Genomic DNA, 15186 nt, shown 5'->3' on the forward strand with positions numbered 1-15186 from the left:
TTGCCCAGTCACGTATGTAGTGTATTGCCCAGTCACGTATGTAGTGTATTGCCCAGTCACGTATGTAGTGTATTGCCCAGTCACGTATGTAGTGTATTGCCCAGTCACGTATGTAGTGTATTGCCCAGTCACGTATGTAGTGTATTGCCCAGTCACGTATGTAGTGTATTGCCCAGTCACGTATGTAGTGTATTGCCCAGTCACGTATGTAGTGTATTGCCCAGCCACGTACGTAGTGTATTGCACAGCGACGGAGTATACAGCACAGAGCCATGTAGTATACAGACTTAAAATAAAAAATAAACTTATACTCACCTTCCGAAGGCCCGTTGAAGTCCTGGCCCTGTGTGCGGTGCACGCGGCAGCTTCCGGTCCCAGGGTTGGTATGAGCGCAGGACCTGTGATGACGTCGCGGTCACATGACCGTGATGACGTCGCGGTCACATGACCGTGACGTCATGGCAGGTCCTTCTCGCATACCATCTTTGGCACCGCAACCTGCCGCTTGCATGGAGCGGTCACTGGAGCGTTGCGTGGAGTGGGAAAGGCGGCGGAAGGTGAGTATATAATGTTTTTTAAATTTTTTTTATTATTTTTAACATTAGATCTTTTTACTGTTGATGCTGCATAGGCTGCATCAATAGTAAAAACTTGGTCACACAGGGTTAATAGCGGCAGTAACGCGGTCCGTTACCGCTGGCATTAACCCTGTGTGAGCGGTGACGAGGGGAATATGGAGCTGGCACTGACTGCGGGGAGTAAAGAGCGGGCGCCGGGCACTGACGGGCAGGGAGCAGGGAGGGACTAATCAGACTGTGGCCGTCGCTGATTGGTCGCGGCAGCCATGACAGGCAGCTGGCGAGACCAATCAGCGACTTGGATTCCATGACAGACAGAGGCCGTGACCAATGAATATCTGTGACAGACAGACAGAAGGACAGACAGAAAGACGGAAGTGACCCTTAGACAATTATATAGTAGATTCTATTCTATCCTGTCAGTGATTTTACTGTACACCGCACTGAATTGACGGCTTTTCTCTAGAACACCGGTGCGTATTTCTCGCAAGTCACACTGGTCCGTGCGTAGTCCGTATTTTTCTCGCACCCATAGACTTTCATTGGCGGATTTTTTGCGCAATACGCTGACAATTGCAGCATGCTGCGATTTTCTCAGCCCGTAAAATACGGCTGAGAAATATACGGCAGATAGGAGCTGCCCCACAGAGAATCATTGGTCCGTGTGCAATGCATAGTTTTTGCGCCTCTCATACATCTGTAAAACTTTCTAGTGTGACGCCGGCCTAATACTCACTGAAACATTTGTGAAGAGGATATAAAGGATATTTAGGCAGGACGACCGTACAGTTTTTTCACAGAGGAAATCTTCAATTTCCTCAGTGCTAAATAAGCAAATGTGTGGGATATTTATTGTAATCCCTCACCAGCTAATTCATTTCCTCTTTTCTTAGAGCAACAAGAGCATATTAACATGAAAGAAAAAAATTTCTGAAACTTCGGTTTACTAGTAAATTATTAGGGTATGTGCAGGGCTGCCATAACGAATTTCAGGGCCACATACTGGCAACATTTTTGGGCCCCCATGAGCCTCTGCCTGGGCTCCACCACAGATCTGCCTCCACCCCTCGAACCTTTCACAGTCCCACCGCCCGCTCTGGAAAACATCCACATCTGCACCACGTCCTCACCAATCACACATTAAGGGTGTGTGTCCACGGTCAGTAAACGCTGCTTGTTTGACGCTGCGCAGAGCTGCAGCGTCAAACACGCAGCGTCCAGATGTTCCAGCATAGTGGAGGAGATTTTTTGAAATCCCGTGTCCACTATGCTTGGAAACCCGTACGCGGCGGGCCTGCGACTCCGGACATGCTGCGCGTCTTTTCAGATCGCAGCATGTCCGTACACCTTGCGGGGACGCAGCGTCCCCGCAAGGCATAACACAGGGCGCTATGGGAGGGGGGCGATGATCCCGGATGTGTACAGTTAACACATCTGGCATCATCGCGTCCCAGAAGGGGGCGGGGCTTAGCACAGAGCGGCTTTGCCGCTCCGGCGATACCGCCGGCCATCCTGAACGTGGACACGCAGCCTTACAGTTCCCATTGAACACTATATCACATACATAGCCAGCAGCTTTTGTGTTGGCCAAAAGATTTTTTTTTTAAGCCGCCACCATGACAAGGTAGACTCTTTTGGCTGGGCCCTACTTCACTCTAACCTAATAAACATTTTTTAAAATATCCAATACTGAATACAGATGTGTACCATTAATATATAATTGGTTATTATTAGTGATGAGCGAATAGCATTGTTGCTCGGGTGATCTGAGTATTTGTTAGTGCTTGGAGATTTAGTTTTCATCGCCTCAGCTGAATGATTTCCGCCTGCAGGACATCCTGAATACATGTGGGAATTCCCTAACAAACAGGCATTCCTCACATGTATTCAGCCTGGCTAGCAGCCGTAAATCATGCAGCTGCAGCGAGGAAAACTAAATCTCCGAGCACTAACAAATACTCGGACACCACCCGAGCGTGCTCGGGGAAAACCTGAGCAACGAGTATACACGTTCATCACTAGTTATGCACCCCACCATTCCAAATATAAATTGTAATCCACCACTCTGCCCTCATCAACTATAAATAGCCACTTTTCCCCACCCAATAAATTAATTAGAATTGGTACACTTCCCCCAATTCATTTCCATCACACTGCTGCATTCTTAACTCCCCCACTCTGTACCTCCTTCCCCCGATTGATTATATTTACTTGTCCCCCTCCACCCCAATTCATGGTAATGTCCTCTCTCACTTCAACACTCAACTCATCATTTGCTGTCCCCCACCCCCAATTCATCATTATTTGTGCTCCCCTGTCTCAGTATATCATTCACTACCCCTTGTCCCACACCCTCAATTCATTATCACTTGCACCCCCAACCCATTTAATTAACTTTTTTTATTTTTTTATTTCATACTTGCCTATCACGATCCTCTGCAGTTCCACCTCTAGTGTTCTCTTGGAGAGTGTAACGCGTATGCCATATTTTTGTGTGCATTATTGCTTGAAAAAAAAAAAAAATGAATGAAATTGAAAAAAGTCTGAAAAGCACCATTGCAAAAGAGCCCCAAAAAAACACTGGGGAAAATGCTCAGAAAAATACCAGTGGTCAAAAGCTTCAAAAAAGGGCTCATGAACCCACCAAAAATTGTTAAATAGACACTTCAGGCTTACAAAAGCAGAAGAAAAAAGCTTCGTGTTCCACGTTAAAGACTGAAAGCCAAACATTTTTGGCCACCTGAAAAATATATTGTGTGCGCATTCTGTAAAGTTTTTTTTTTTTTTTTCTCCAAATAGTTTTAGTGAAAAAATGAAAGGGGAGGGGGGAATATATTTATGGTTTTTTTTCTTTTGCAGTTTTGGCATGCTAGATTTGTCTCTTGTGTATGCGGATAAAGTTTAGTGTTGAAAATATAAGTCTTATTATATGGAATCTGTTTTGGCACAAAAAAGCAGCAACACCTGATACAGTACTTTTTGTTTTTTGGTGCGTATTGTACCAGACTTTGCTGGTATTGTAAAACGCAGATGAAAATTTGCATTAAAAAAGGCTGCAAAAATGCCTACTGTGAACTTGGCCTAAAGTGGGTGCTTTTGCAGGACACCATTCTAATATTGAATCCATTATTTCATCATCTCTCAAGATAAGTAAATTGTGATTGACGATCTTGGAAACGGCTTTGAAGTGTTTATCGTATGTAAGAACTAGTGAGTTTGCTAGATGTCAAGTCATTACATAAATATTTTAATATTAGATGTTTAATTAAATCCATAATATTAGTGGCCCCATTTAGAGACTATAGAGAGACTAGGGGCATGTGTAGTACCCTGCGGCAGCCACAATCAGAAGATGGAGCAGCTCCACAATTGAGCATTTGAGCCTTACGGTGGCACTGAGAACAGCTGATCGGCGGGGGTGCAGGCTGTCTGACCCCCGACCAATTACGGTACACATTGATGACCTATTCTAAAGTAGTGGACAATCTCTTGAATTTTGATTCTAAAGTAGATCTGCTTGCTGACACTCGTGCCATGTTATCACCCATAATAGATGAGGATAACAAAGCAATAAGTGCAGTATAAGCCTTCTTGTGATGCTCAGTGCAACAGATGAAAATCGAGCTTTTGCTTAAATTTAAGGATCCCCCCCCAAGTGTAGCTTACATATTCATCACACGCACAGTCATATTTCATGCACAGATTGCCTGACAGGCCATAACAAACACCATTGCTCTCATGTTCTAGCAACATGTAAGAAGATTTGGCAAATACGGTAGACCCCAGGACATGTCTTCTGCTGCTCTGTCACGGCAAGGTACATTCCGCAGGAACATTATGACAATGACAGTGCCCACATATCACAACTCTATTTAATAGTTCCTTACTTGTTACTTAGTTGTATCCCCCAGTCATGCTTCAGTGATTCTGACCTGGAGCTCTCCCCCATCTTTTTTTTTTTTTTTTGCTACCTTTCGGCCAGCACTGATTTAAAGAATAAAATAAATTGGTGGGTTTTTAGGTAACTTTTCTTTTTTTCTTTTCTCTACAAATGTTCTACTGAAAACCCCTTTAGCTCATCCAGTAAATATTAGAGTTGGTGTGCATTTACAAGTATGCATAAAGTTTTCTATGGTCATAGCAGCAAGAATGGTCGCCCTCCCTTTGAGTACAAAGGGGGTCGCATTATAACACAGCCCCCCCTCCCCCCTTTTCTCTCCTTTTTCTCTGAGGTGATATTTTGAGTGCGGTATTTATTCATCAAAGGTTAAGGTTTGAAGGGTTAATTATTTATGGTAAGCTGTGCTAACGCACGAGCAGGTTCTTTCTGGTTTAAGCTGCTTTGTTTCCCGCACTTTATCTTTAATCTGATTGGTTGCCGTGGAAAAGTGCAGGAAGAATTTTCCATAAAAAATCAGCTGTTCGGACGGTTTGTCATCAGTCATCTGATGAAGATTGAAGACAGCTGATGGAACCACTCCTTCAACAGCTGATCCTGAGGGCGGAGTAAGAAGGCGGCGTGGAATGGTTGCGGAGATGCCTAGCTATAAAACCGGCTATTGAACCTACCTCTGAGCATGAGGATATGGCTACTCCTGCACCACGACCGCCGCCTTCTCCTCAACAGATTCAGAAGTCTCCGGTCCCGGCGAGGTCAAGCCAGAGCTCTAAGAAAAGCAAGAGGGCGAAGATCGCTTTTTCGCCGGCGCCGCCATTTTCTAGGGTTCCTGAGTGCGCACAGGACGTGCGCGGCAGAAGGCGGAAAGCGTCACGGCGGAAGTCTCGGAGCCCTCCGCGAGATCTTCATCGCGGTCAGCTGCTCTCTCTGCCGGCGTCATCAGAATGCGCCGACTGGTCAGGCGCATCACCACCAGAGGAAGCAGCAGGAGTTCCGGTCCACAGGAGAAGCGACGACGGGACATCTAGCCGCTGCAGTCTTAAAAGCGCTGCAGCGGCCCAGGGATCATGGGCGGCTGCAGATCCACATCGCAACGAGAAAACCGTCTCCGAAATCCCAGCTGCTGCTGCCAGATCCTGGAGCAGTACACAATCTCCATCCAGACGCGAAGAAGCACAGCTCTCTCATCGGCCGCATTCGCCTGCTATGTTAGGCTTGAGTGCTGGCATTCCAGGCGACCACGATGGGAGGCATCAACAAAGGGGTGAGATATTAAATGTACCCCTGTCTGTCCCTTCTTTTAATGTAAAAGATTTAGTAAAGGAAGCTTTAGAAGAGTGTTTTTCCTGCAGTGCCCAGATCCTCTTTCAATGATACTAATTCTGGCAACTCCGGTGTTGTTTTAAAACCTGGTCTGCCAGAAGCTCTTTTGAAGGAGTCTCTCACCTGTGAGGTATCTTCTCTAGGTTTCCACTTAAGCGTAAAGCGTAAAGGAACAGAGTTGGAACAGAGTTTTTATTTATCTATTCTCCCTATTACCTTCTGGCAGAGAACAGCAGAATAGATATGAAAGGAAAGATGAGACAGATGATAAAAAGAGAAATAGTCCTGTTAAATCTTTTAATTATTGGATTCAAGCTTTCTCTATATATTCTGCTGTGCTAGGCGAGAAATATCCCAACCTTTGCTCTGGTCTTTTTCAACATTTAGACTCCATTCTTGACGCTTACTGTAATTTCGGTGGTATGGCCTGGTTGCTATATGACGAAGCTTTTAGACAAAAGTTATGCATGTACCCTAATTTAGCATAGGGTACTAAGGATGTTGGTTTGTGGTTAAATCTCATGTTACCTCAGAAGTTCCCATCATTTAGACAGAGTTCCAACACCCCTGTTAAAAAAAAGTAGTTTGTTTTGCGTTTAACGAGTCGAGCTGCAAATGGGCTCATAATTGTCGTTTTCGCCACGAATGCTCCTTTTGCGGGGGTGTTCACTCAATGTCTAAATGTTTCAAAAAACAGATGCAGAATACCCAACAGGGAGGTAACAGGGAGCATTTTTCAAAAGGCATTGACTCCAGTGATTCTGGAAAGAATGGCCCCGTGGCTAGAAATCTATCCAGACCTGGAGAGTAGTTCGCTTCTTTATAACGGTTTTCTTAACGGTTTTTATGTCCCCCCTTTTACAGGTACTGGTTGTAGGTTAGTAGGTAATTTGCCATCGGCATTAGAGTTTCCACTAATTGTGGCAGAAAAAATTGAAAAAGCGTTAGATGCAGGTAGGGTAGCAGGTCCTTTTGATTCCCCTCTGAGGGTTTTAGGATCTCCCCTTTAGTGCCTAAGAAAGAGCGTGGGGCTTATAGGCTCATCCATCATTTGTCTTAACCTAAAGGTTCTTCTTAGAATGATGAAGTTGATAGTGTGATGTGTTCTGTTCAATATACTTCATTTGACGTGGCATTAGATTTATTACAAAAATTTGGTTGCAATGCCCTTATGGCTAAATCTGACATAAAGTCGGCATTTAGGCTCTTACCGGTTAACCCCAATGGTTTTAGTTCTCTTGGTTTTTCTTTTAATGATAAATTCTTTTTTTGATGTCTCCCTATGGGTTTTTCACTTTCTTGTTTTTACTTTGAAACTTTTTCCACTTTTTTGCAATGGGTAGTTGAAGTTGATTTTGGGGGTGGCGGTATGTTGCACTACTTAGACGATTTTTTGTTTATTGGCCCTAAAGACTCGGAAATTTGTCATTCATTATTGGACAGATTTTTAGAAGTCTGCAATCATTTCGGTATCCCTATTGCTAAGGAAAAAACATTACCCCCTTGTACTTCTCTTGAATTTTTGGGCATTTTAATCAATTCTGAAAGCATGACTTTTTCTCTCTCCCTTGAGAAACTCTCTAAGTTACGGGCATCTATTACAAGTTGTTTAAGTCTTGATATAGTCACTTTGAGGGAGTTGCAATCTTTGTTAGGCCTTTTAAATTTCGCTTTGAGAATTATTCCCATAGGCAGGGTTTTTTCCAGACGATTGTATGAAGCTACAGCTGGTCATTCCACCCTTAATTCTCACATAAGGCTAGGTAAGGTGTTGAAACACGATTTAAAAATTTGATTAAGTTTTTTGTCGCGTTTTAATGGGAAATCAGTGTGGCAAACCTCATTTGTGTCTGCGGATGATTTATCCCTGTTTTATTTTGCTGACAAACATATAGGCCTTGGATTATCATTTGCTTCCCATTGGGTTACTGAGGTTTGGCCATCTTCATGGATTCAGGATAAAGTCATAGAAAATCAGACCGTATTGGATTTATTTTCTATATTAATGTGTTTACAGCTTTGGGGTTCCTCTCTTCAGAACAAACGAATACTGTTTTGTTCTAATAATCAAGGAGTGGTTTTTGCATTGAATACTTTATCATCAAAAAACAAATGGGCTTCTCAGATTATTAGGCATATGATTTTTCTGTGTTTGGAGTTTAACATTTGGGTAAAAGCTTCTTTCTCTCCTAGAGTGAGCAATAATAATGCTGAATTTGTTTGTCACTGCCAGCCTTTTCTGTTCCCGAAGGTGTTTCCAGACCCAGACAGGAAAAGAGTATTTTGCCCACAATGGATTTGGAATGTGGTTCGGGATTAATTCCACATTTCATTACTAAGTCTTTGGCCGATAGAACATGGGCCGACTATTCGGTCGCATGGAATATGTGGGTTCATTTCTGTTTGCTTAAAAATTATCCGCATACGGATTGCAATGTTGAGATAGCGTTAAGTTTTTTTGGAGCATGTAGTATTAAGAGCTTTATCTCACTCAGCTTTATCTAAAAATGTTTCAGGAATTTCATTTTTTCTCAAATTCTTAGGTAAGAAGCCAATGTCAGATCTCTTTCATGTTAAACAATTTTTAAAGGGCTTTAAAAGGGCTCATTTTAAGCCTGACAACCGTCGCCCTACATCGTTCCACTTGCTTAAAGATCTTTGTTCTTCACTTTCCTCTGTATGTGTTAATGAATTTGAAGCTTGCCTTTTTTCTACAGCTTTTTCATTAGCTTTTTTCGCAGCTTTACGAGTTGGTGAATTAGTTTCTCAGAAGAAGTCTGTACCTTCTGGTTTGTTTTTGGAGGATGTGAAGCTTTCCGATTCTCATGTCATGTTGTTAGGAAATCAAAAACAGACCAGTTAGGTAGATGCTCTTCTTTGCGTTTGAATTCCATCTCCGACAATATTATTTGTCCAGTCGCCAATACAAAAAGATGGTTTTCAGTAAGACCAAAATTCGATGGTCCATTTTTTATGCATATGAACGGGGATCCGGTGACAGTTTTTCAATTTAATTCCATGCTTAAAAAATCCCTAAAGGAACTGAATTTATGTGATCTTAAAATATCATCACATTCTTTCCGAATTGGAGCTGCAACTGAGGCCTCTATGTTGGGCTTTCAGGAAAGTAATATTAAAAGGATCGGTCGATGGGATTCAAACAGATTTAATTTGTACATTCGGCCTGATTTATATGACTCTTAACATATTGTTCATTTTATAGGTATGTTATCGGTTTGGATCATCGGACTCTCTTATATATTTTGGGCTGAAAAAAGGGCGTTTGTGAGATCTTTTACAGAAAATCTTTCTTTTAACACTAATTTTCTTCAAATATTTTGGTATAGTAGGCGCGGAATGCGGTGGAAGAATTTAATTGATGACATGCGTAAATTGTCTCAAATATGGCCTAACCCGGACCTAGTGATTCTGCATTTAGGAGGAAACTATTTGGGTAAAATCAGCACCCTCAGTTTGTTAGCTTTAATGAGGAGGGACATTTCTATTTTGAAATCAGAGTTTTTTCAATATAATTTTTGTGTTTTCTGAAATTGTACCGAGGCTCTTATGGTTCAGTAATAGTATGTTATTCTTGGAGAACATTCGTAAAAGGGTTAACAGGAACATGGAAAAATGTATGCTTTTAATTGAGGGTTTTTCTTTCAGGCACTCGGACTTGGAAGACGTTATCGCGGGCATGTATAGGAGTGATTTAGTTCACCTTTCCGATGTTGGCCTGGATATCCTAAATTTTGATCTCCAGGCCATTATTATGGCTTTGGCGTTTTGGGGGGGCCTCGCCTTGTTAAGGCTTGGCGTATGGAAAATCGCCCGTTATTTTCGGGTGGATTTGGTTGTGTGGTATGATTTTTAAATCAGTTTATAAATTTTAATGGTTTTATTCTTTTATGTTGGATGAAAATTGATTTTATATGTAACTCAAAATAAACACCACTGCCATTTTATTCCAAAAGAACTTGGTTGTCAAGTGTTTTTCTTTTTATTGGGGATAATTTGTGGGGCTTGTGTTACCATGAGGGGAAACAAGCATTTAGGTGTAATGGAAATCTGCAAATTGGAGAAACGTTACCTCTTATAGTACGATTCCAGTCTTAGCCTTGCACTTGGCCAAATCAGATCTCATACTTTGCACTGACGAGGGGCAATACCCCGAAACACTGTCTGCTAATTGGGATTCTGATTTGGCTGTTATTGTGTCATATTGCAAGGCTTGTTAAAGGGTCGATATTGACTTGTAGGATCTCTACTTCCAATGTGTGGTGCTATAGAGTTCCAGTCCTCTTCCTCTCTGAAGAGACAATTTGCATATTTACCTTCTCATACTGGCTTGCCAGACCTGGCTTGTCACTCTCTACAAGGAGAAACCTTTTCCCTTAGGCTAGGTTCACATTGCGTTAATGGGTTAACGCTAACGGACTGCGTTGCACGGCGAAAATGTCGCAATTAACGCCGTGCAACGGGTCCGTTAGCGCACCCATTGACCGCAATGTGATTTTTTTCCCTGTAGCGCATGCCATTTTCGGCACGCGCTAGCGATGTGCCGTTCTTTTGTGACGGACCTCGGACGCTGCTTGCAGCGTCCGAGGTGCGCCCGAGGTCCGTTCCTCGCTAGCGCAGATCGGGGATCTGCGCTAGCAGGGACGCCGAACGCGGACCCTAGAGAAACATTGCGTTAGCGCAGTCCGCTAGCGCTATGCGCTTAACGGATTGCCCTAACGCAATGTGAACCTAGCCTTAGATCCTGGTGTGATAGACTGGGGAAGAAGAATTGTTTTTACCAGATTTTTATTTTGAACCAACTAAAAATATGATATATAACGTATTCATGAAAAAGCTCTCCCATTACACCCAGGTCGTCTCCCTTTCATTAGATCAGTATAAAGTGGATAATTTCTTGCAAACACATGAAACTTTTATTAACCCTGCGCTCAGTGCCTGTAATGTGTAGCTCAGGTTGAAAAGTTCAGCATTCCAACCATGCATTTAAATGAGCCTTGTGCAGTCAGTTCCACAGGGACGTTCCTGCCGTAAGTTGGAGCAGAGGTTTTAACTCGTACCTATTACATTGTTTTATGGCAATAGTATTTTATGGCCAAGACCATTCCTATATTTCTGATCCCGCTTTCTAGCTCTTAAGAAACTGTAACTCTCAACATGTTGGACAATTTAAGACCTTTCTATCCACAATCATAGCCCTGCATCCAGGAAGGGTCTTGTACAGGATAACCATCTTGGATTGTTTTAGGATTGAATATTATGGCAGCAAAGGCCGCCCTGGGACATAGTCAGAGATTTCTGTAATCGGATCCACAATGTCTGTGTCTAGTTAACATTCCAGGACCTTTCACAGCACTTTAAACTCAGTTTTTAGGAAATGCCTGGAAAATGTTGGAATTTTAAAGGGATTGTAACTTTCTTTTCTTTCTTATGTTATTAGTTTTTTTATTTAGCTATTAGAAGACTTTACGGAAAGTTACATTTCAATACATGCTATAGTGGAAATTGACATGCAGTGGTCCTGAAAGACGTGCTGCATGTTTGTGCTCCTGCAGATCACCTGCAAACACTTGCACGTATAGTGCAAGTATAGAAATCCCATCCACTGTGCTGTAAGATCTGGCCGCAGCGTCAAAATTGCAACAATTCCTGATCGTGTGCACGTACCGTTGAAGGGAATTTTGTCGATATTTAATCTGAGAGCAGCGTAATGTAGGGCAAGGCAACCACCTACTAGGCTGTGTTTCAATACAATCAATGTTCTCTTAGGAGGAGATTATCACTGCAGGACTAGGTCTTGTGTGTACGGAAGTCCTGCTAATCGGTGTAACCCCCCTCGTGTCTCTTGGTGCTTTGTATCAGAAATATCATAGGAGCTAGTCTCCACCAACTAGCTCAGGGAAAAAGGAAAATTAGAGGTAGAGCCTACAAAAGGGAAAACTGGTTGAATATACAGGATACAAGTCACAAAATATCCAGTAATTAGAGTTATTACTAATGTTCGCAAACAACAATTTGTTTGGAGCAGAATGAGCACATATGTTTGATGTAACAAACTTGTCCTGATCTCCTGATATGTGCTCTTATACTGGCAGATCCGTTATTGGCCTTGAAACGACTCCTACATTTATCGCAAGATTGCACTTCAGAAGTTACAAGTTAAAAAAATAAATAAATACATTTAAAATAAATATGAGCATACATACCGTAACATGCTTACAATTTAAATGATAGGAATGAGGAAATCTATAGAGAAATCACAGTAATGCAATGCAAGAAGTCTGGTAATATACCAGGTTTACCCCAAACACGTTACACATTTACTAAAACGTTTGTCCATTCTGTTTCTTGCAGACGAGAACAAATTTCAATCTTTCTTTTTCGACTGTAAAATGGCCTAATATCTATTAAAAACTAAACTGGTTTTAGTTCGTGTTCTTTTTTCAGTTAATTAAATGTTTGTGTTTTTTTTATTTTGTTTTATATTCTACCCAGGGAGAATTAGAGAAACTCAATCAGTCAACTGATGACATCAACCGAAGGGAAATTGAACTTGAGGTATGCCAAGACTTATTCCTTGTGATAGTGTCTGCAAAGATATCCATATCCGGTACCATCAAAAGTATCTGTTTTACAGCTGGTTGAAATAAAGCGAGAACAGAGGAAATCCATCACAATCTTATTGACCCTCAACAATGTTCTTTTTAGTTTGGTATTTCCTGTACTGTGGTGTAGGAGTCAGCCTTATTTCCATTGTTACGTAATATTTTACTTTTTAGGAAATGCTAAAAGAAGCACTCCCATCATAATCTGTATCCTCTTAATATATTGCAATCATCTTATTACACAGCACTGTGTAATTACAATTGCTCATTAGTCCTTTCTACCAGCTAATTCTTCTCCCTTCCATTAGGTCTATGATATCACGTGATTAAAAACTGACTGGATGAATCCTTCTAAGCTTTATGTAGAAACAGGAGGTCAATTTTCCCCGTATGGGTCATAAATAGAGATGAGCGAACTTGTTCGGTAAAATGGCTGCCGAATCCGAATGTGCCATATTTGTGCTGTTTATGTTTGACGATCATTTCTGAACATAATCACTCATCTCTACTTGTAATTAGAGGTGACCAAATATGCTACAGTGCTCAGTACCGCTGTATAATGTCTTCCATGCTGCTCATTGACAATCATTATTTTTAAGATCTCTACTTGTGTTTGCAATCTATGAATGTGAATACTTTTTTTTTTTCTAGTTCAACACTTTGTGCAGTTGTACTGTGATCACATATTCTGCTGCTGGAGCTTAAACCTCTAGATGCCATGGAGAGCCCCTGACAGTGGCAGTTACGTGGTTTGATCTTGGCTGGGATATGTTTTCTTTGCTATTGTCCAAACTCCCCCCTACCCCGTTTGGCTGTCGCATGGCATTGATAGTTTACTATGACAGCTGGGGGCCTTCTGAATGCTGTGTCCCTGTCATCTTGGTACTCTTTAGTACTCCCCCTGGTGGAAAAAAATAAAGGAATAGTTAAAGTTAATAAAATAAATAGAAGCCCCAAAAGTTAAATCGCCCCTTTTTTCATGATCCAAAATAATAATAAAATAAGCATTTTGGCATAGTTAGGCCTGAAAAAGTCTGATCTTTCAAAATTGACCAATTAGGTAAGTGGGGGTCACCTTGCAGCCCAAAAAATAGAATGAAAAGCTGTATGTACCCTAAAATGGTACCACTTAAAAAAAACAAGGCCTCTTACAGCATCAATGAAGCCGTCCTACACCGTAAAAAAAAAAAAAGTGATGGGTCTCAGAAAATGGTGACACAAACCAAAGAGTTTCTACAAAGTTCTGATTTTTTTTTTTAAATGCAGCAAAATATGTAAGCAAATATAAATTTGTATTTAGTGCAACTGGACTGACCGGGGAATCTGTAATCAGGTCATTTTACCTAACAATGAACGTTACAAAAACCAAACCCAGTGCTGGAAAAACAAGAGGGCAAGAACAACAATTGTCCCATCAGCAAAGGGTAATTTTAAGGAATGATCAAGTCCATTTTTTGTGTGGTTTCTGATATAAGGCGGCCCCCCCTCTATAAACATAGCAAAAAGGCAATGGTATTTACCAGCCAAGGTCATAAAGGAAAAGCGCAAACAGGATGTAGCTGACCCCCAAACTAAAAAAGATAACACCGGTGCAAAGTACTGATGAAACAAACACTCTCAGCCTACCAATCCATGGAGGGGGTGATTGCCTGATATTAGAGTTGCACATAGATGAAGCTTGCAATATGTCTAAGTCACACACAGGTATAGCACAGTGCCCAGCTAACCGCCTATTAAACGCACCTACAATTCGATTAGGCAGGCTTCCTGGCACTCTACCAGTACATCAGAGGTACAAGCCCCTAATTTACAAGGTCACCGTTGATAGACCTCGCCACACCCTGTAAAGATAAAATGTGCAAAAAATATATACAGTATATACTTGAGTATAAGCAGACCCAAGTATAAGCCGAGAACCCTAATTTTGCCTCAAAACACTGGGAAAACTTATTGACTCAAGTATAAGCCTAGAGTGGGAAATGCAGCAGCTACCGGTAAATGTGAAAAATAAAAATAGATGCCAATAAAAGTAAAATTAATTGAGACATCAGTAGGTTAAATGTTTTTGAATATCCATATTGAATCAGGAGCCCCATAAGATGATCCATACAAAATATACCCCATATAATGCTGCACAAAGGTTAATAATGGCCTCATAAGATGCTCCATAGAATAATATGCTGATATGCTGCTGCGATTTAAAATAAATAAATGACATACTCGTCTCTCATCGCTGAGTGCCGGTGTCTTGAGCAGGCGGGGACATCGGCGCGCTATGGGGGCCAGGTGCCAGTGTCGCTGCTGGCTCAGGCTCCAGCACTTGCAATATTCACCTCTCTCCCGTTTCACCGCCACGCGCCGCTGTGTCTTCCAGCTCTCTGCAGTGACTGTTCAGGCATAGGGCACGCACTAAACACGTCATTGCGCCCTCTGACCTGAACGTCACAGCCAGAGGACGCGGAAGACAGAGCCCAGTGGTAGAACAGGTGAATATCGCATGGCTCACCCTCCCCATCATACTCGCCCCCTCCTGATGCGGTCTCTGTATGTCCCTGCTTCTTTCAGTGCGCGCTGGCAGCTTGTTCCAGTGTTCAGTGGTCACATGGTACCGCTCATTAAAGTAATGAATATGCGCACCACGCCTATGGGAGTCGAGTCGCGTACATATTCATTACTTTAATGAGCGGTACCACTTGACCGCTGAACAGAGAAAGAGCTGCCGGCGCCAGAGACCATCTGAGAAGCAGGGACGTGCAGAGACCGC

At 42.1% G+C, this 15186-nt stretch overlaps 1 protein-coding gene across 1 annotated transcript in view; it reads left to right on the plus strand.

Moving 5' to 3' along the window:
- SH3BP5 (SH3 domain binding protein 5) overlaps positions 1–15186 on the plus strand; it is a 109859-nt gene that overhangs the window by 17903 nt on the left and 76770 nt on the right. The window contains exon 2 of the mRNA XM_077269010.1: positions 12313–12375. Coding sequence (XP_077125125.1) covers positions 12313–12375 — 63 coding nt within the window. The remainder of the gene's footprint in view (positions 1–12312; positions 12376–15186) is intronic.

This window comes from Ranitomeya variabilis, chromosome 6 (genome assembly GCF_051348905.1).
Source record: "Ranitomeya variabilis isolate aRanVar5 chromosome 6, aRanVar5.hap1, whole genome shotgun sequence".
Taxonomy (NCBI): domain Eukaryota; kingdom Metazoa; phylum Chordata; class Amphibia; order Anura; family Dendrobatidae; genus Ranitomeya; species Ranitomeya variabilis.